The sequence below is a fragment of the Garra rufa genome, chromosome 8 (assembly GCF_049309525.1).
Source record: "Garra rufa chromosome 8, GarRuf1.0, whole genome shotgun sequence".
In the NCBI taxonomy this organism is placed as follows: Eukaryota; Metazoa; Chordata; class Actinopteri; order Cypriniformes; family Cyprinidae; genus Garra; species Garra rufa.
In genome coordinates this window covers 29,561,767-29,585,283 of record NC_133368.1, presented here as the reverse complement: position 1 = coordinate 29,585,283, position 23,517 = coordinate 29,561,767, and the positions used below count along the sequence as shown (strand labels likewise).

The window sequence follows — 23,517 nt, the reverse complement described above, 5'->3', positions numbered from 1 at the left end:
AGACGTCTTGCGATTAGAGGTAAAGAATCTGTTGGCCAAGGGCGCCGTGGAAACGGTCCCCCCAACACAGAGCGAGTCAGGTTTCTACAGCCGTTACTTCCTCGTTCCAAAGAAGGATGGCGGTCTACGACCCATCCTCGATCTCAGACAGCTGAATCGCGCCCTCATGAGACGGCCGTTCAGAATGCTTACACTAAAACAGATCCTCTCGCAGATACGCAAGGGGGACTGGTTTTGTTCACTGGATCTGAAGGATGCATACTTCCATATTCAGATAGCCCCCCATCACAGGCAATTCTTGAGATTCGCCTTCGAGGGAGTGGCATATCAATATACAGTCCTTCCGTTCGGACTGTCGTTAGCTCCTCGCACGTTTACAAAGTGCATGGACGCAGCACTTTCCCCTCTGAGACAGATGGGAATTCGCGTCCTAAACTATCTAGACGACTGGCTCATTCTAGCCCAGTCAGAGAACGAGCTAATGCACCACAGATCCTTAATCCTCAGCCACTTAGAGTTCCTAGGACTCAAGGTCAATTTCGCCAAGAGCATGCTGTCTCCCAGCCAACGCATTGCGTTCCTGGGAGCAGTTTTCGACTCATGTCAAATGAAGGCTACAGTTGCGCCGCAGAGAGCCCAAGCCATTCGCAGGCTCGCGGCTTCCTTCAAAATCGGAGCCCTTCGCCCACTCAAGATTTTTCAGAAGATGCTCGGCCTTATGGCCTCAGCATCTCCAGTACTTCAGTTGGGTCTGCTTCAAATGCGCCCCCTGCAGTTCTGGCTGAAACCAAAGGTTCCTCCTCAAGCCTGGCGTTTAGGACGCCAACGCATCAAGGTAGATCGGGCCTGTATAGCAGCCCTAGCTCCTTGGAGGTGCGCTCAATGGATGGAACAGGGCGTTCCCCTGGACTTGGTAGTCAGAAGGAAGGCAGTCTCAACAGACGCCTCCAACTTAGGTTGGGGGGCGCTGTGCGACGGCCAGCCTGCTTTCGGCCTATGGTCAAAAGCGGAGAGTCGCCTTCACATCAACTGCTTGGAAATGCTAGCAGTGTGTTTAGGCCTTCACACCCTTCTACCTGTCCTGAAAGGACACCATGTCTTAGTCCGTTCAGACAGCATGACAGTGGTGTCCTTCATAAATCACCAAGGGGGCCTCTCGTCGAGACGTTTATTTACGATGGTAGAACGTCTCCTGATATGGGCTCAGCTGCACTTCCGCTCTCTGAGAGCGACGCATGTGCCAGGCAAACTGAACCAGGGAGCAGACATGTTGTCTCGGAGCAACGTCTCCTCAGACGAATGGATGCTTCACCCTCATACGGTTCAGCAAATATGGGCTGTCTTTGGCAAGGCGCGAGTGGATCTTTTCGCCTCAAAAGACAATCATCACTGCCCAATTTATTTTTCGAAGGAACAGGACGCATTGACCCAAGAATGGCCCAATCTCCTGTTATACGCGTTCCCTCCGATCGCTCTGCTACCACAGGTCATCAGACGAGTGCGGGAACAGAAACTCAAAGTCCTGTTAGTGGCTCCATTCTGGCAGAACCAGCATTGGTTTCCAGATCTTCCCCGGCTGCTTTCAAAAGCACCATGGCCCGTGCCACTGAGACGAGATCTCTTAACACAGGCGAACAGAACGATATGGCACCCCCAACCGGAATTGTGGGCGCTGCACGTTTGGGCTCTAGACGGGAGCCTTTAAGTCTCCCTGAGTCGGTTTTGAGTACTATTTCACAAGCTAGAGCACCCTCTACGAGGCGGCTCTACGATCTCAAGTGGTCTGTCTTTTCCGCCTGGTGTTCCACCCGCGGTGCAGACCCAATTTCATGTGACATATCAGTGATATTGTCCTTCCTGCAAGAGCTGTTGGATAAGGGGAGATCCCCTTCTACGCTCAAGGTCTATGTTGCAGCTATAGTGGTATAGATTGTAAACGGTCAATCTGTGGGAAGGAACGACTTGGTCGTTCGTTTTTTAAAGGGGTCAAGGCGGCTTAATCCTCCTCGCCCCGTCACGGTCCCGTCTTGGGACTTACCCACAGTGTTGAGGACCTTGAAAGACCCTCCCTTTGAACCGCTTCAGTCCATAGGCCTTCGCCCCCTGACGTTGAAGACTGCCCTGCTATTGGCATTAGCATCAGTCAAACGCATGGGTGACTTACAGGCGCTCTCTGTGAGCCCCGTTTGCTTGGAGTTCGGGCCAAATGACTCTAAGGTCATCCTGAAGCCAAGATATGGGTATGTTCCCAAAAGTCTCTCTACACCTTTTAGAGACCAAATTATTTCCCTTTTGGCTCTTCCCCCTACGGAGCAAGACCAGGGATTTAACCCTCTCTGCCCCGTCAGGGCTCTGAGATGTTATATAGAGCGTTCTGCTCCTTTCAGGCAGTCAGAACAGCTGTTTGTGTGTTTTGGTGGCCGCACCAAGGGGTTTTCGGTCACAAAACAGAGATTATCCAAATGGATTGTAGAAGCCATCACACTGGCTTACTCTTCTCTGGGCCTACAATGTCCCATGGGAGTAAGGGCCCATTCGACGAGGGGCATCGCCTCGTCCTGGGAGTGGTCTAGCGGGGTTTCTATTGCAGAAATTTGTGCGGCGGCAGGCTGGGCCTCACCGTCCACATTTGCTAGATTCTATAATCTGGATGTTCCAGTCTTACAGACTCGGGTCCTTTCCGCATAGTGGTATGTCTGTTACCAGTATGTTATGTATGGTGCACCTTGGCCTCTGTGGAGCTCCAAGTTGTACTTATTCCTTGGAACGGACGTTTATCAGGCTATCTGATGGAACAAATTGGCCCTTATTGGTACTTTAGTGCTAGGGTCATGTCAGTCGTTCCTCTACCTTAGCAACGGCGGGATTGTACTGGTTCCCCATAAGCGTCTTACGACGCAGTACGAGTGAAAGTATCGAAAGGGAACGTACTCGGTTACTTTCGTAACCTCGGTTCCCTGAGATACGGGAACGAGTACTGCGTTGCTGGCCGTGCTAGGTAGCTGCACGACTCAGTCGTCGCTTCAGTCGAAGTACCTGAGTTCCCTATGGCGAAATGCTCGCTTATATAGCCAGATCCTCCGCCCCTTTTGGCGCGATCGGGCGCGAATCATCACCATAGGTTTGTGCATCTCCGCTGCCGAGCCATTGGTTCGTTTCTTTAACACTGCACGAACCAATGGCCGTGCAGTTACACTGCGTTATTGAAATGCTTCAGTCTCAGGAGAAAAGGAGCTTTTCCCATAAGCGTCTTACGACGCAGTACTCGTTCCCGTATCTCAGGGAACCGAGGTTACGAAAGTAACCGAGTACGTTTTTACCTTAAAATAATGTTTCCGAACTCGTGTCAGTGGTTCATCAACTCATAACAGGGTGAAACGGCACTTTCGTATTCGCTTTGCGACCCTCTATCGGCCATAACAGCACTATGTAAGTTTGGGTCGTCGGGTCGCGGTTTTGTAGTTCAAATGAGACTACAAATGCGACTTGCTTTACGGCAGGCTTCACAAAGGGTTTTCATAATTTTATAAAGTCATACAACATACTCTACCTTGTCACTGGACATCGTTATTTCCAAAGCCGGTCCTGGATAGCCTCCAAACAAATAACGTGCATGTGATGCGACGGTAGGCTAAATTATTTACGACATCGGTAATGGACAATTCCGCTTCTAACCTGTAGAGGGAGCGTTGAGGGAAAAGTTACTTAGTGTTGCTTTAAAGGAGTAGTTCACTTTCAGAACAAAAATGTACAGATAATGTACTCACCCCCTTGTCATGTCAAGATGTTCATGTCTTTCTTTCTTCAGTCGTAAAGAAATTATGTTTTTTGAGGAAAACATTTCAGGATTTCTCTCCATATAATGGATTTCAATGGTGCCCCCCGAGTTTGAACTTTCAAAGTGCAGTTTAAATGCAGCTTCAAAGGGCTCTAAACGATCCCAGCTGAGGAAGAAGGGTCTTATCTAGCGAAACGATCAGCTTTTTTCTAAAAACATTTACAATTTATATACTTTTTAATCTCTACACAGTGTACATACATAGATAAGATGAGCGTTTGAGGTTAAAAAGTATATAAATTGTAATAGTTTTTTTAAAATAACCAATCGTTTTGCTAGATAAGACCCTTCTTTCCTCGGCTGGAATCGTTTAGAGCCATTTGAAGGATGTCTTGGATGACAAGGGGGTGAGTACATTATCTGTAAATCTTTATTCTGACAGTGAACTACTCCTTAAAGTAGCATGGGTATATTTGTAGCAATAATCAAAAATACATTGTATGGGTCAAAATTATAAAAATTTTCTTTAATGCCAAAAATCATTAGGATATTAAGTAAAAATCAAGTTTTATAAAGATATTTTGTAAATTTCCTAGTGTAAATATATCAAAACTTAATTTTTGATTAGTAATATGCATTGCTAAGAACTTGTAATAGTTGTATCTCGGCCAAATATTGTCCTATCCAAACCATGCATCAATGGAAAGCTTATTTATTCAGCTTATGACTGGTTTTGTGGTACAGGGTCACATATTTGGGGCGCATTTGCCATTTGCATTATAAAATATTATGTATTGCTTTGATTAGTATATTTAAATATGATTTAATTATGCATATATTCACTCAATATCAATATGTGTTACTTTACAGTGCAGTTGTATTATAACAATAAAGATGATGATGATGATGATTATCATTGCTATTATTAATGTTAATATTATTATATAATCCCCTCAGAGCTCAGTTGATTTACATTGTGGTTAAAACGAAATTTCCTTGGATACTGTTCATATTTTTTGCCCCCTATTGTGGCAGTTGTTTCCCCTGTGGTGTCAAAATTTGTTAAAAATCAATAAGTTTAGTATCGTGACAACACTTGTCAGTATAAACAACTACAGTAAATTTGTATGTTTCTGCTTTTCAAAGGTTTGTACTACCTCTAAGGGCAAAAATTGAATTTCTGTCATTTTCAAAACAAATTCCACAGCTAGGCAAAATAGTCATTTAATTAGTATTGTCATTTGTCAATATAAACATCTAAATTTGTATGTTTACTGAACACAGTGCATGGGGTGGTGGGCAGTTGTTAAGGTTTTCTGAGTGATTTTAGTGGGTTGAACTCATTTTGATCAGTTCAATCATAATCAAGGTTGCTGTGTAGCTGCTAAGGTATTCTGAGTGTTGCTATGTGGTCAGTATGACTAACTAGATTTGTACATTTCTGAATAAAATGCGAGTGGGTGGTTGCTATTCTAAGTGTTTTTTATTATTATTATGTTGCTATGTGGTTGCTAAGGTGTTCTGAGGGGTGTTATAAAGCAATAAGCCCCAAGAAGTGATGGTTTATTCTGATTTTTAGAACAGCTAAGGGACGTTGTTATATCTGGCATGAAATAAACACAAAGCAACAAAAATGTATGAATTTATAACAGTTCTTCTGATTGGCAAGCAACACAGATACAGTGGTGCAGTAATACTGATGTAATGAGGTCACATGTGTGTGTTTATAGAGTATTTTACAATGTCTTCGAATGCGGTTCTGGCAATCATAATAAAGAATCGGAACTATCCATTTTAGGTATAGACTAATTTGGAGTGGACGTCACAGTTACGCCACTTGCAGCTGCACACGCCGTGTGGTGAAAAAAACCCACTGGTAACAAGTGCAGGGAAACGGGTAAAATCCATGGAATAAGAGAAAAAAATATATTGTTTTGCCTTTGGATATCAGAACTGGAATGCAAATAATTTTTCTAGAATACAGTTGTCAAAAACGCCATTTGAAACTATACGCAGACGCTTAAACGGACAGACTAATGGATGAAACCCTGCGATGATTACTCTTTTGTTAAAGCACAAATTTGATTTAAACAAAGTCTACATAATATTCATATCCAGTTCATAGGGAACACATTATATAAGCCCTACAGTTACATGAAATTAAATATTATTTAAATCTATATTTTACATTAACCTATTTTATCTTACAATTCTGACTTTTTTTGTAAGTGCAAGTTTATATCTCGTATTTCGGACTTTATAACTCGATTTAACTCAACAATAGCAAGTTTGTCCATTCTGAGGGTTTAAGAAGTTTAAGATATAAACTCAAAAAATGAGTTATTTTTTCTTATCAGAATTGTGATATATATTCTGGGAATTGCGAGAATAAAGTCAGAATTTTTAAATATAAATTCAAATTTACCATTTTTATTGTTTTATTCCATGGTTTTCTATAGACTGCCACCAGATTGGCTCCACCCACAAAAAACGTCATCACTCTTTGTAAACACCAAACTGGTCTATATTGAAAACCATCATATTAATTGTGAAAAAAAAAAAAAAATGACGAGACCAGCATTTCCCGCTAGCATTTTGACCATTGTTGAGCGGATTCCTAAACACCTCTGATTGGCCATTGTGTTCACGTCTCTGATTGACTACAGTGATCATCGCTTCACAGAGCGCTTACACAGATACACACGGAAGAGTTTGAAAGCTGTGTCTATGAGTGGATCCCTAATATATTTGCTCATAGATGGATCTGCTAATAGACACAGCTTTTAAATGCTCCCGTGTATCTGTGTAAACGCTAGGTGAAAAGCACTAAAAGAGAAGTTCACTTTCGGAATGAAAATTTCCTGATGATTTACTCACCCCCATGTCATCCAAGATGTTCATGTCTTAAAGTTTTTGGAAAACATTCCAGGATTTTTTTTCCATATAGTGGACTTCAATGGGAGCCAATGGGTTGAAGGTCAAAACTGCAGTTTCAGTGCAGCTTCAAAGGGCTTTACACAATCCCAGCTGAGAAATAAGGGTCTTAACTAGCAAAAGCCATTTTCTTAAAAAAAAATAAAAAGAGCTAGTGTCTTTCACCTGCTCTGTGATGCACGTCTTCATGCATTGTGTAAACACATTGGAAAAGTCACACGCGGTTTTTTATCTGTGTACTTTGGTTAAAAAAGGTAGGATAGGGTGAAAAACTGCATCTAATTTTCTTCTGCAACTTCAGAAAACATCCAACGTTGTTTTAAATTTTTTTGGAAAGTGTGGTGGACTTTCTTTGCGCGTTCACTTTGTAAACACTGGGTCAGTACTTCCGCCTACGTCACTCTACAAAGTCGAGCTAGAGTAAGATGAGCATTTATGGTTAAAAAGTATAAACCGTTTCATTACATAATACCCTTATTCATTAGCTGGGATCGTGTAGAGCCCTTTGAAGCTACATTGAAACTGCAATTTGGTCCTTCAACCCATTGGCCACCATTGAAGTCCACTGTATGGAGAAAAAATATTTTCCTCAAAAACTTTAATTTCTTTTTGACTGAAGAAAGAAAGACATTAACATCTTGAATGACATGAGGGTGAGTGAATTAACAGGACATTTTCATTCTGGAACTAAACTTCTACTTTAAGCAATGATCACTGTAGCCAATCAAAGGTAGAGTGCCACAATTGCCAATCAGAAATTTCAGTACTGACGTATTTGATAGTATTCAAAAGTATTGTTTAATTTAAGTCTACAGCAATAATAATGCTGTTTGAAATAGATTTCTCAAACACACTCTTCTATTGATCCAAAAAAGCAGTCCTGCCCCAAATTCATGCCATTGGTTGAGTCAGAAGTTAAAATGCCGGGCCGCTCAAACAAACAGAGCAGTGTTTGACAGCGTCATTGTGTTTACCCACTTCAGGAAGTCAGCCTACTGGGTTTTAACACAGACAAAATTACACACTTCACCTTTAAATTGTGTGCTTGGCGGAAAAGCAAACGCTGGTCTGGACGTGGGTAGCTTTTGGTTGTATGTTGCCTGTATGACATGTGAGGTTTCTCTCTGTGTCTCCGTCAGGCTGGAGAGGAAGATGACAGCTCTCAACCCAGTGCTGTTCCTGCTCTGCGGTGTCTCTGTGTCTCTGACTCTGAAGGTGGTGTCAAAGAGAGGCTCAGGTATGTCCAATTTTTGTCTCTCTCTCTCTCTCATTACTCACAGAGGGCTTGCTCTTCGCATTAAAGTGTAACATCAAATATTATTTCACGGAGTAATGAAAGCTGCTATGCTAAACTGCTCTCACAGGCCATGTGACTGTACATATTAAAGCTTAATTTAATGCAACATTGATTGTGAAGGTCATTCGTGTGTGTTGAGACAGTGAGTGTGTATGTGTGCTTTCCTTTACGCACAAGTAGGCATGTACATAATCACCAAACTGCACACACACACAAGTGGGAACACGTGTAAATACACACATACATTTTGCAACAGAGAACAGGTTGGGAAGAGAGCAGTGCCAGCCCATCTGTCAGAGGTGATACTCTAATGTGTGTGAGGGAGGGTGTGTGTGAGTGGGTGTTTAAGGGAGCGAGAAAATGTGTGTGCGTTAGTGTGTGTGTGTGTGTGTGTGTGTGTGTGTGTGTGTGAGACTGACTGACTGGGAAAAAGAGCACAAAATGTGAGCCAAGACCACCATGTACTCCAGATAATTAGGTGCAGGGAGGTGTTATGAGTTCAGCTTCAGTTTGATGTTCCTCAGGAACAAAGTTCGTATTTCCTGATACCTCGCTTTTCTCCTGTAGCGTAATGACAATACAAAACAGACTTACTCAATTACTGAAACTCAAGGTGTTCGCTGAAAATGATCTAAAAATATGAACCCTATTTCAAAGTTGGCTAAAGAAACTGTTATTATGTACAGTCTGATGGAAACTGGCGGGAGTCTTTTCAGGACAACTTCAGTATCTTGCCTTAAAGTCAGCATGAAATGGCATTTGCAACCCATTATACTTCCATAAGTAGCCATATTTCCGATTGAAACGGGATATTCAAGTGGAAAAAATGTAAAATGGGAGTTGATTTTATCCGTAAACACTTGATTTGATTGGAAAAGTGGTCGTTATGTACCGGAATAGAGCCAGATCTGCATGGGTGTTTGCTAAAACAGTGCTTAAAGAGCAATTTGGTTTTCGGTTATGCAATTCAATCCAACATCAAGCAACAAGGAAAGTCAATTCAAAGATGAAATGATGATAAAAGATGATTTTTTTGGAATGACATGTACTTTTTTTTGACCTTCTTGATTTTTAATTAAAATGTCATAACTTGATCTTCTTCTTTGATCTGCTTGACTATTCCAATTATTTCATCCACTTAAAACTCTATCCATTTTTACAATCGACTGCAAGCTTACATTCAGAAATTATCAGTAGTTTATGTTGCACTGGTAGACTAAAATTGGCCCATAGTGGAATAGATTTTAGGTACTCCTTCTATTGTTGAAATGTGCTGTTCAGAGTTATCCACTATCAATTTTTTGCATAAGCAAAGGTTATCTGATAACAAAAAGGTTATCAAGATAATGAATAGATAATGAGGTTGGTCATATGCCCTCAACCTGTGTGACCCTGGACCACAAAACCAGTCGTAACACTGCAAAAATGCTTTTCTTACTTAGAATTTTTGTCTTGTTTCCAGTCAAAATATCTTAAAATTCTTAAATCAAGAAGGATTTTCTAGACAAGTAAAAATTATTTTGTTTTCAGAAAAAACAAGTTGAAATTAAGTTAGTTTTTGCTCAAAACAAGCTAAATAATCTGCCAATGGGGTAAGCAAAATAATCTTGTTTTCTGTTTGAAATAAAAAATATTTTGCTTACCCCATTGGCAGATTATTTTGCTTGTTCTAATCAAAAACTTACTTCATTTTGACTTGTTCTTTCTGAATACAAGACAATAATTTTCACTTGTCTAGAAATTTTTCTTTTATCAAAAAATCATTAGGATATTAAGTAAAGATCATGTTCCATGAAGATATTTTGTACATTTCCTACCATAAATAAATCAAAACTTAATTTTTGATTAGTAATCTGCATTGCTAAGAACTTCATTTGAACAACTTTAAACTAAACTTTTGCACCCTCACCCTCTTTTGCATTCCAGATTTCCAAATAGTTGTATCCATGTCAAATATTGTCCTAACATAACACAAAAAGCTTACTTATTTAGCTTTTAGATGATGTATAAATCTCAATTTCAAAAAACTGACCTTTATGACCTTAGAATAAAACAGCTTTCATAAGGCAAATATGTCATGTTAGTGTCCTTGATTTTAAACTGCTCAGTAAAGAAGTAATATTCATTTCTGCAGGGGTAAAACCTTTTATTAATGAGAAAAATATTACTGAGTGCAATTTTAAGTCCATTTTGATGTGATGTTGACTTTAAAAAGCATATTTCAGAGCACAGTCTTCTTATGAGAACGCACTTCAATGCAGCCTTGAAAAGACACTCGAAATCCACACATTTGAGATCACTTAAAGCACAGCATTACAGAGACTTTTGACCGTGGGGGTGTTGAAGGTACAGTGCTTTAAAGGTTTTTTGAAGGCCCTCTAAAATTACAGTGCAGGACTGCCACCGACCGCTGTGTGATGAAAGCATGCTGGATGTACTCTTATAGGAATGTCTGAGGACAACATCTGTGGCTTGCTGTTGATTGCCACAAATAATATTTTGGCTGCACTCCTCCGTAAAAAAATAAATGGGAAATGTAAAAACAACTGAGAAAACATTGCTGAGTGTTTTCTCTTTAACAGTGAAGTGTACCAAAGACAGACTTAAAAATGTGTTTTAAAGGTATAGTTGACCTAAAAAAAATTACATCATGATTGACTCACCCTCAAGCAATTTTTTGGTGTATATGAGTTTCTTCTTTCAGACGAACACAATCGGAGTTATATTAAAAATGTCATGGCTCTTCCAAGATTGATAATGGCAGTGAATGGGTGTTGATATTCAATAGTCCAATAGAAGTCAAATAAACTGCGTCCATCCATCATAAAAAGTACTCCACAAGGCTCTGGGGGTTGGGGGGTTTAAACATCAAACACAATTGATGTGTTTTTTCTAAGAAAAAATCCATATTTAAAACTATAAATAGTAATGTTTAGCTTCCGCTAACTGTTGTTGAGAGAGTGGGGTTCCGGCGGATGACGTAGGCATAGCGTAAGCTTCTTATGAGAACAAAGTTTTGTTTACAGGAGCAAAAGAAGCAAAGTTTCCTTTGTTTAGCGAGGGAAACCAGTCTCCTCTTGGCTTCAGGAGGAAATCCGACAGCATTTTTCTTTACAAATCCTCATTTTGTACTTCTAATTTGTGACTGGTGTTTGTTTCGCTCTCTACACTGCGCTTCTGCGTTTGTCGGCACTCACATGAGAGATTTTGGTTTATAAAGTTTTCAATATAAATATTTTTCTTATAAAACACATTGATTCACTTCAGAAGGCCTTTATTAACCCCCCGGAGCCATGTGGACCACTTTTTATGATGGATAGATGCACTTTATTGGACTTTTATTGGATTATTGAATATCAACACCTATTCACTGCCATTAAAAAGCTTGGAAGAGCCAGGATGTTTTTTAATATAACTCTGATTGTATTTGTCTGAAAGTCATATATCACCCTGGACCACAAAACCAGTCATAAGGGTCAATTTTTTTAAACTAAGACTTATACATCATGAAAGATGAATAAATTAGCTTGCCATTGATGTATGGTATGTTTTTATTGGATAATATTTGACTGAGATACAACAATTTGAAATCTGAGGGTCCAAAATAATTAAAATATTGAAAAAATCACCTAGTTTTCCAAAAGAAATTCTTAGCAATGCATATTACTAATTAACTTCCACAACAAAAATGTACAGATAATTTACTCACCCCCTTGTCATCCAAGATGTTGATGTCTTTCTTTCTTCAGTCGTAAAGAAATTATGTTTTTTGAGGAAAACATTTCAGGATTTCTCTCCATATAGTGGACTTCTGTGTTGCCTCCGAGTTTGAACTTCCAAAACTTAAAAAAAAAGTATAAATGCACCTTCAAAGGGCTCTAAACAATCACAGCCAAGGAAGAAGGGTCTTATCTAGCCAAATTATTGGTTATTAAAAAAATAATAATAATTTATATACTTTTTAACCTCAAATGCTCATCTTATCTAGCTCTGCGTGTATGTTATGTATTCCGGTTCAAGACAGTTAGGGTATGTCGGAAAAATACCCATCTCATTTTCTCCTCCTACTTCAAAATTGGCCTACATCGCTGTTTTACTTTTTTCTGTAAAGGGCGTTTGATTGTCTTAGCACGTTTACTTTGTACTTTGCAAACGATGAGGACGATTTTGAAGATGGAGAAGAAAATGAGATGGGAGATTTTCGACAATTTTCGTAATTTTTCTAACTAACTGTCTTTAACCGGAATACACAGAGTACACGCAGAGCTAGACAAGACAAGCATTTGAGGTTAAAAAGTATATAAATTGTTTCGCTAGATAAGACCCTTCTTCCTGGGATCGTTTAGAGCAGGGGTGCCCACACTTTTTTGGCTTGTGAGCTACTTATAAAATGACGAAGTCAAAGATGATCTACCTACTATAAAAATGCAAAACATATATTTATTTATGAATATATTGAGAATTCTTTATATGTTGGTGTAGTTTGCATAACTACATGAACCCATATTGCACAATACAACTACATACAAGTAAATTTTTTTGTCATTACTTTACTCTACTTTACTTTACTCTGATGACTTGCACTGAATGGAATCAGCCACTTGGCGCTGCTGTATGCACGTTCATGCGCGGTGATTCGTGTCATAAAAGGACAGATGTTAGACTGGCTGCCTTGTACGTCAATCAAGTGACAAAATTAATAGTGAGGACGGATGATTGGCTGACTACATTGGCTGATCGTCTACTTTATTTGACGTCTAATTAATGCCGTGCGATCTACCCACACCACCTTTGCGATCGACCGGTAGATCGCGATCGACGTATTGGGCACCCCTGGTTTAGAGCCATTTGAAGCTGCATTTAAACTGCATCTTGGAAGTTCCAACTCGCTGGCACCATAGAAGTCCATTAAATGGAGAGAAATCCTGAAATGTTTTCCTCAAAACATTTCTTTGTGACTGAAGAAAGAAAGACATAAACATCTTAGATGACAAGGGGGTGAGTAAATTATCTGTAAATTTTTGTTCTGGAAGTGAACTTCTCATTTAATATCCTAAAGATTTTTGAAAAATCGATCATTTTTACCCCTACAATGTATTTTTGACTATTGCTACAAATACACCTGTAGGGTATATACACCTAGGATGGCTTGAGGGTGAGTTAATCATGGGGTAATTTTCATTTTTGGGTGAACTATCCCAACCACTCTTGTTTCCTACCATCACAAACATGTAACAAATCTTGTTAACTTGCGATGTAGAGTTTTTTTTTTTTTGTTTTTTTTTGCTGTCTGGGATTAGTAACACATTATTAGCTGTTTTATAACGCAGTCATAGTCAAGCCAAAGGCTAATGATATCAGTTTCTATTACGTGTCTGATGTTGTAGAGAGCGATACATAAAATGTGTTACTGTTCTTATACGTTGACGCTTAGATGACCCTATGTAATTTGCTCTTCATTTTCTTCAGAATCAGCTTCTGGTTTAAACATATAAAGAATTAATCTAATATTGCCACTTGCCATTGTGTAGTACTTACTACTTGAGTTAGCAAAATTAAATAATTTAAATTTGACATTTAAATATGTCATTTTGATTATCAAAGATGAGTTTTAAAAGGATTCAATTACTGACTGCATGAGGACTTTAAAATAAACATCTTTAATTTCATTGGTATCCCACAATGCAATCTTTTCAACTTGACCTTCTATTTTAACTGTGATGTTTAACCAGAAGGAATATTTGCTCATTTTTTGAATGCCCTGGCTAGACTCAGACATTTTTTGTGCAACAGTTTATTAAAAATGTTTAATTAATTCACCTGCTGAAGTAGACATGCAGTGTAATAATGCCATGTGACACAGTTACATATGACATACTGGTTCATATACTTAAAAAGATTAGTATGCAGTATCCTGTACATTTTATGCAGTATCCAGTACACTAGTTTTCCATTCCAAGCAACTGTTCGGAACTGCACTCACAGGAATTTCATCACTTGCATGACCAGAAGTTCGTCCACCCGGAAAAGTAGTCCCACCTCAACAGGACGATTCAGACAATTTCACCATTCAGGTAACACACGGAATTCTCATAACAGCTTTAGTAAAAACACAAGCTTCATTTTTTGCAAATTCTTATTTGTGGAAATTGACACGTTGTTCTCCAAGACCAAAAGTAGCCTGTAATATTCCTTTAATGAAATGGAGAAATGTGTTGAAACCAGCGAGAGAGTTTTATTGGACTGTTCGATAACTCTGCAATGTTCAGCTCAGTGACGCTTCCGACTGTATTGCGGCAAATTCAAAGCTTCAAAGACACTATTAAATGTCAGACACATCAACATCACTCTCCATACTGAAGATGAAATAATAACTCCTTTCCTTTCCATCTGATCATCTCAGCAGAGGCCCAAGGCATGGCCCAGACATCAGTATGTGTATGCGAATGTGTGCGTGTTCGTGACTTTGAGCGACACAAACACACATCTCATCAGCACAGCATGCATTCCTCTTGATGTGTTTTAAAGGACTTCACAGCTGTAATTGAACAGGGACACGTTCTGATTGGTTATGAAATATCAAGCTCTAATTGTCTTTTGCATTATGGATTATGAAGATGCTCAAATTTGAATGCAGATTCATGAAAAGAGATTTGAGAAATGAGGGGGAAAATGTCAGCCCTAAAGAGGAAGAGGGACGGTTCTTTTCTAAAGAAATGATTTAAGTTGATTTGAAGATGATTCATTGGTGCATTTTACAAGATTTTTGCTGATGATATTCATATTAGGCTTGTAAAAAGAACTTTTGGTGATTTCAAGGGAGGGCAAGACCTCATAAAACAAAAATACCTTGCAAATGGACTTTAGTCAGGGTAGACACCATGTTTAATCTGACGTGAATGAAACTGGCTGTGAGGAGCAGAAGTGCCGTAAGTTTAATGGGCTGTACTGTCTTAGGTGATCTCAGATTTTGAACCCATTTTTTTGAATTAACCCAGAGTTTTTATATAAACCCAGCAATTGTACAGACTGTAAATGTATCCCTCACAGCCTCTTTTTGATTTAAATCAAATAAATATAGCATCTGTCTTGACTAGGTCCCTCCTCACCAATGTTTTGTTATTCTTATCCATAAAATGCAAAATATTAAATGATTCATTTAAGTCCTTCTGGGGAGTTCATTTATTTGAGTTGGGAGGTCATAATTTCAAATCATTTGGCCGGAGCAAGATCCTAATGTACTTTTTTATACGATTTGTGATGGTGCTGTAAACAGAATTATTATGCATTACATTCCATTGTAATACTGATGCATTTTGTACATACGATTTCGCTATTTTTATAATATTTATATATTTTTATATTTATATTGTCAATAATAAAAAAAGTGATTTTTTTTTTAAAGTGAACATTTCAGCAAATTTACTGTCAACTACTGTTGCATTCATTGCATCCACCATGTTTTTGTGAACTGATGCAGCTTTTATTTATGTTGCACCAATCGTCTTTAGGCCTGCGATGATAAATCGATGCCAAAAGTTTATCTACTCTCCTGTCTGATTCGTTTGTTGGACAAAATGGCGGATTCTGCATTATGATTGGTCAGATTGCCTGTCAATCAAGAGTCAATTCTCTCTGGAACCGATTCCAAGTTTTGTTTTTAGCAGCAGATGGCACTCTAATCTAGTTTTTAACCGCACACTCAAATGCTTATGAAGAGTCATGTAATTGAACCTTGGCTTAGAATGCTTTTATGACACAAGGTTAATGTAAACAACCCACTGTGAACACCTTATAATTTGTTTCAACTTTATGATTGATTATTTTAGGTTTAGGAATTTGTCAATTCGCCATGCAACTCAATTTATTTTCCCAGCCCTAGTCATCTTTTTTATACTGACACCTAGTGGTGTGGATGCAGCAAAACGCATAATGCAAAATGCAAATGTTGTCAGTTACCAAAAAGCAACCTTGATTCAAACCTGATCTCATGAAGCAAACGTATCTGTGGGAACTTTTTTGCAAGATGCGAAATACTAAAAGATTGTTCTTTTTTCCCGGAACAGATGAACATACATATGGTACGTTTTATGTGACGTTGGTTTTGTACGTGTCACCACAATTCTTACTTGAAATGTCCGTTAAGTGGCACTATAACTGTAATGCTCTGTGACATTTTAAAATAACGTACCATCTGCACTACACCTAAACCTACCCTATAGTATGGACAAAAGTGAATGTGACAAAAACGTAATCGCAAGCATGCCATTTAAGCTTGTTTTTTTTTCTCTCATCTTTTACCTCTTTCATCATGAGTCATGTTTTTCCGCAGGATTCGCACCTAAGAATTCCGCATCCTACTGTAAGTCAAATTCTGTGTCAGCTAAGCTACTGAGCAAGCTTGTTACATCCAGAAGGTAAAACATAAAGCTGTAATCATAACTGTTTACGAACATGAGTGCAAGTGCTTGCCGTTTTACCGCCTCTAGTGTTTATCGCTGTTGGAAACTGCAGTAATATGTACTTATTAAATTTCCCACAAGTACGTTTTCGTCATATGATCAAGGAGCTTGATTCATTTATTAAGCAATCATAAATGTCCAGTATTATGGAGATTATCTAGATGAAGATGTTAGTATTTAGCCAGTCATGTGATCTCATTATGGCAGCTCCATGAGGCGACCCGTGTCATGTAGAATAAAACTGCTTTTATTAAGCTACCGATATGACTTGAGTGCATGTCAAAAGTACTATTTCTTCACATATATGTGACCCTGGACCACAAAACCAGTCATAAGGTTAAATTTGACAAAACTGAGATGTATACATCATATGAAAGCTCAGTAAATAAGCTTTCTGTTGATTTATGGTTTGTTAGGATAGGACAATATTTGGCCGAGATACAACTATTTGAAAATCTGGAATCTGAGGGTGCAAAAAATCAAAATACTGAGAAAGTCACCTTTAAAGTTGTCCAAATTAGGTTCTTAACTATGCATATTACTAATCAAAAATTACATTTTGATATATTTACAGTTGGAATTTTACAAAAAATCTTCATGGAACATGATCTTTACTTAATTTCCTAATGATTTTTGGCATAAAAGAAAAATCAATAATTTTGACCCATACAATGTATTTTTGGCTATTGCTACAAATATACCCCAGCGACTTAAGACTGGTTTTGTGGTCCAGGGTCACATATTTTAATGAGGGAAAGTTTAAGAGTTAAGGGGTGATACAGCATGTGTGAGCAAGAGATGTCTGTATGTGAATATCTAATGATGGAAATATGTGTGTTTATACAGTGAATGTGAAAGTTTGACAGTATAAATTACACAAATTCCAATTAAAACAAACCAACACAATTCCATCACGCACAAACACACGCACACACGCTCAAAGTGTCAGTTCATCCTGTCTCATTAAGCACACTATAGTTCCCCTCGCTCTCTCTCAATCTATGTCTGTTTTTTAAATGCTAATGATGGATTAGCCCGTGCTCTGGCCTCAGGATTTTCTCTCTTTATTCCCATGTTTGTTTCAGTTCTCTCTCTCAGGTCTTTCTCTTTTCTTTCGCTGTCATGTTACGGTGACCCGCGGACCCTCTCTCTTTATGAGAGCCAATGAAAGGCCCCCGACGACAGAAAAGACTTCAATCCCTCTTTTCTCCATCTTAGTCGACTAAAGGAATTTTTCCATTATTCCCCTCCGAGCTGTGAGAAAACCGCTCTCTCCCATTGGTTAACAGGCCACCTGCTCGCCCGGTGAACCTGCTCGACCTCCGTCGCCATGGCAAGCCAAAGGCGGAGGTGAGCGGATGAGAGGTATGGGAAAAGATCAGGGACGAACAGTCGCGCTATTGTCCGACCGAGACCTGCTCGAGGTTGGCGGAAACCCGGAAGGGTCAGCGCGCGGTCGAGAAAGGGTCAAAACAAGGGGCGGGGAGGAAGACGCTCGGTCGGCACGGCGTGTCGTCATGGAAATGTCCTCGATTTGCTCGTTGCGCTCTAAGACAAATTAGAAGCGGACAAAGTGATTTTTGCGATCACTGATCCGGGAGACTCCATGGGAACGGTAAATAAGAGCAGCAGTGCATTGTGGGAGATTAAAATCACTTGTTTGGCCCAAAACACATCAGCTCAGAAATATGGGGTACATAATGAGTTTATATGAATATACCTACTCAAAACAGCTATAACCATAAAGCACGGAGAAGCAAAGGAGCCCCGTTCCACCTCTTCCTTTCGCTCTCTCTCGCTTTCTATCTCTACAGAGAGCAGTAGGAAATGGAAATGCACACTTTATGGGTCTGGGTGATTCGATTTGCATGGCGTCAAGCCAGCACAAACACACACACACAAACTCACACACACACTAAGACACAAAGTGTCTGAGAGAGCAGTGGTAACTCAAAGTCAACATGACAGTTTTACTGGGGTGCAGTTGCTCTCAGTGTCTAAAGCAAACAGCCATTTACTGTTGCACTAAATACCGACTAGCATTTGCCCTCAATATCAGAGAGAGAAATTACCGGCTCAAATTCAAGCAGGGAATGGAAAATTAGAAACCAACATTCGAGTTTCCTCTTAAAAGAATGGCTGTTAATGCGCGGGTGCGCTGAAAGAGCCAATCGAGATTGTCAAAATGAATTTTGGATTCCTCCAAGCGTGATTATATACCGTATTTCTCAATTACAAATAACTGTTTCATCTTTGAAACTCTCATTCTCCAATTTAATGGAAAATAGGACTTGCAGTGCTCTCGGTACGCTCGGTTTTTCTGTCCAAACTCTTGTATTTATTTCTGAATGCGTTGAATTGATCATAATTACGGCTGAAAAGCCAGTTTTAGTCTCTTGTGTTCAGAAGTGCACGCTTTATGTTTTACCGCAACACTTCACGTTGGCTTTAGATGCGTTTCGGGCTTCTTTGATTGCGCGTAAGAGCTTCTGGAAACCTGCTTGAGTCTGTCTCTAGCCCACCTGTGGCAGGATGACAGCGTGTGGCGTACTTGTACTTTATTGCGTTTGATCAGAGGCCTTCGCTGAGTCTTATTAAGATGTTCCAATTTAAGTAAGTGCGAGATATACTCTATATCCTTAAATGGCTCTTTGTTAAAGCAGAACATTTGAATTAAATGAGATACAATGGTTAATTTAATATTACTGTAATTGACTCCAGTGGTCGGGCATTCGGCGGTAATATCACAGAGGAGGACTGCCTTCTGGTTGAAAGAGAGTGAGAGAGACGGGAGAAGAGAGTAAGAGTGACAAAGACGGAGAGCGAATGTTAGGAGACCTCGAGGGATGAGGTGACCTACAATTAGTGACAGTAACATGATAACTCAAGGCCAACAGCAGTCCATTAGCATATTTCATAATTGATTACAGAATATCTTCGGAGGACGAATATTTATTCAGACCTAGTTAGGGCCAATTTGAGGGTGAATTAATGAGGAAACGAGGCTTAAAACGAGACCTGTGCTTCCTTTTTCTTCCCTTCTCCGTTAGATGTTGAATTATGCAATTATGTAAATTCAAGGTTGATGGCTGCAGAGGAAAACAAATTCCATAACAAATATTCGTCCCATGTGACCACAATGGAGATCTGTTCTGTCCAGTCTCATGATTGTTCTTGTTCTTAACTGTTATGATAAAGGGGGGCCCCTTTGAGGTCCGACAGTAAAGTACCCTTGCGGTCCGGTCTACGTGACCCTGGTCCTCGATAGAACACAGAGTGCTCTAAATGTAATTAAAAAGTAGTCTGATTACATTTCCTCGTATGTGTAATATAATGGATTACATTACTAACTACAATTTCTGTCATGTAATTTGGAATCAGTAACGGATTACAATTTGTCAGTAATCTGCAAATGGGTTAACGTAAAAACATTCTTCGTGTGATAACATCTGATTTCATTTTATATAGTCAAAGTAAAAAAAATAGATTTATGTAAGTAATATAACAAGTAATAAAATAAATGAAAACTATGAAATCAACCGAAATATTATATTTGACACCAACAAAACTAAATTTAAGAGTTAGAACAGGTAGAAAGCACTTTAAGGGGTCGTTTACATGCTGCATCTTTTGCACGCACAAGTTAGAAGCAACGTGGTCATGATGCTCATATGCTTTGACGCAAGACGCTTTTATTCCAGGAGCATCTACCATACATTTGTATAGATGCCCCATTTGACTGTTCCAAGCATGAATATTAGGGCTGGGAAAATATATTGATGAATTGCGAATCGAGAAATGATTCAGCATCGTTTCTGAGATTTTCCTATTTTCCACAATTCTTTCTTGAGTCGATTCTGAGCTTAGTTTTAAACAGCAGATGGCACTGCGTGCTTTAGAAACAGCTGTACTCTGCTTGTTTCCAAACCCTTACACACACTTCAAACTAAAATAATCATTCATACAATTCGAAAAAGTTGAAGCAAATTACAAGGATGTTCACAGTGGGCTGTTTACATCAATCTCACATCATAAAAGCATTCTGAGTTAAAATTACACGACTCAGCCAAAAGCACAAGCGCTCTTCAGCACTCTTCCTCATGGCAATTAAGTGTGCGGATAAAAACTAGATTAGAGTGCCATCTGCTGTTAAAATCTAATCTTAGAATCGATTCCAGAGAGAATCGCAATGCATTCGGATCTACAAATTGATTCTGCATCGATTTGTCGTCGTAGCCCTAACGTAGATGCGTCTGCCATCTTGTAAGAGTAAACTTGATGTCATTCACCATACTATGGGTTCGCAGACCATCAGCTGTGCAGAATTGTGGCATATTCGCATATTTATTGATTACTATGGTAAATGACGTTTGTCAAAAGTTGACCATTACAATATGGCGGACGGCTTGCATATAGTGGCCCATACACTGTAAAAAGTTTTTACCACTTTCAACTTAAAAACGTAAGTTCAGCAGCTGCCTTAAAAAGTTAAATCAACTTAAAACTACTATTCATTTCACCTCACAGCAATAAAATTAGTTAAAATGACTTGTACTTTTAAGTTGATTTAACCTATGAGTTGAAATGACTTGTACTTTTAAGTTGATTTAACCTATGAGTTGAAATTACTTGTACTTTTAAGTTGATTTAACCTATGAGTTGAAATTACTTGTACTTTAAAGTTGATTTAACTTAAAAATTTTAATGCAGCTAATAAACTTAAGTTTTTAAGTTGAAACTGGTGAAAACCTTTTACAGCGTAGAAACAGTCGCTAATGAGGCAAATCTATGGCATCTATGCAGAAGCGAAATGAAAACATCTCAACTTTTTCAGAATGCCACAAGCGCACCCCAGCTGTGACAAGAACCAACCAATCAGCTTCACTTTTTCTGTAACACCTTTGAAAGCTTAGCCAAGATGGAGGAACAGCTGATCATAGCTGTACAGGGATACCTATTTTTTTTATTAATTTAATTGCAGAGCTATCGCCACATAAACACAAGCTCAGAGCACTTTAAAATGAAAGAGAAAGCAGCGCAACTGACATTTCTACGCCTTTTTAGACGTGACATGCAGTGCTTAATTTGTTGCCGGAATAAGCTGGATCCGACCTGTGCCAAGGTTTTTATAGTTTTGCATTTTAAATTCATTTTTATTTTAATGTCAGTTTCGATTTTGCTATAAAAATCAATTTTATTTTTAGTAGTTTCATTTATTTTGTATCATTTATTATAGTGTAGTTTTTTGTTTGTTTGTTTTGTTGTTGTTTTTTTTTTTTTGCCTTTATTTTGATTTTGACATATTAGAATTGACAGGAAGCGAAGTGGGAGAGAGATGGGGGCGGCATCGGGAAAGGTCCTCGAGTCTGGATTCGAACACGGGACGCCCGGAGCGCAACGCACTGTATGTCGGCGCGCTGCTCACAAGGCTATTGGTGCCGACAGTTTCATTTTTATTTTGTGAAGACATTTCTATTCAGTTTTTATATTGTTTAGTTTTAGGAATTAAAGTTATTTAAACCTCTAGACGGGGTGAGAACGTAATAATTAAGAAAACGATTATTTATTTTTGATAATTTTAGTTAGGTTTTCGATAACTGTTGTTACTTTTGTTTCATTTTATTTTTTACATTTCTTTCTTTATTTGCCTAATTGTCTTTAATTTTGCTAAATATAGTTCTTAATACAAGTTTACTACTACACTAAAAATTGTTTTAGTTTAAAAATAAATAAAATTACCATGATTTTTTTTTTGGAGTACATTACACACTATAAAAGCAACTGATGCAAGCTGGTAATTACTCAAGTTGGTCCACCAATCCGTTATCTCTCCCTTCCTCCGATGGCTTGCCAGATCCGTCACCCCGCTTTGTTCCGGGACTGGCGACATGTGAACCAATGTGGCCAATATGAAAAAAAAACATGACACAGAACTATCAGATTTACTTCAGAAGACCTAAAATATAGATTCATCGTGCCTTTTTGTCTTGTTTTATCTTTCTGGAGCTCAAAGGCAGTCACGTTTTACTTTAATTGTATGAAAAAGCAGCAGCATGAATATCCTACAAATCTCTTTGTGCTGTCAGTTCGGTTTGGAACAACATGATGGTGTATAAATGATGACAGAATTATTCTTTTTGCATGAAAGTATCCATTTCAAAGACATTTTGTTCTATTCTTTTTTCTTTTTTTTCTACATGTAGCCATTTTATTCTAGGGGCGAAACTCCAATCTGATGTGCTAATCATGACCTCACTGCTTGGAAATGCGTCTGTAGTTATGGAAACTCTGTAGTGAAGCATTTTAACAAGGTTCTTATCTAAGCAACAGAAACCCACTTAAACTAATTCTCCACCTCCATCCACCCAACCACACACTCACACTCACACACAGAGCTCCCTTGAAGATGAGTGGTTCCCTCAAACTTAAGAAACAAGTACACAGAGAGAAGACTGCACGATTATCAAGTGAGATTATCTCTCTTTATCTACTCCTATATTATATTTAAAGCATATAATTCACTTGCTCAAAAACTTAAAATAATAATGTTAACTAAAGTAATGTTAAATAATGAACCTTAGAACGTTTTTAAACAGTGAGATTTTAAATGTTTTAAAGCAGTAATATTGTGAATTAATGTTACTATTTAAAATAACTGTTTTCTATTTGAATATATTTTAAAATGTAATTTATTCCTGTGATCAAAGCTGAATTTTCAGCATCATTACTCCAGTCGACAGTGGCATATTATCCTTCAGAAATCTTTCTAATATGCTGACTGGGTTTTTTAACATCTTAGATAAATGCTCTTCTTCTAAACGTTTTGTTCATCAAAGAAACCTGAAAAAAATCTACTCAGCTGTTTTCAACTAAATAATAAATGTTTATTGAGGAGCAAATCAGAGCATGATTTTTGAAGGATCACGTGACTGGAGTAATGATGTTAAAATTCAGCTTTGAAATCACAGGAATAAATTACATTTTAAAGTATATTGAAATAGAAAAGAGTTATTTTAAATAGTAGAAATATTTCAAAAGTTTACTGT

The 23,517-nt window shown here is 38.5% G+C and overlaps 1 protein-coding gene across 2 annotated transcripts in view; it reads left to right on the top strand.

Moving 5' to 3' along the window:
- The window catches only part of il1rapl1a (interleukin 1 receptor accessory protein-like 1a), a 133,740-nt gene that overhangs the window by 18,753 nt on the left and 91,470 nt on the right, over nucleotides 1-23,517 (top strand). For both annotated transcript variants that reach the window (XM_073845600.1, XM_073845599.1), the window contains exon 2: nucleotides 7,852-7,949. In XM_073845600.1, the coding sequence (XP_073701701.1) occupies nucleotides 7,865-7,949 (85 nt within the window). In that variant the 5' untranslated portion in view covers nucleotides 7,852-7,864. The remainder of the gene's footprint in view (nucleotides 1-7,851; nucleotides 7,950-23,517) is intronic.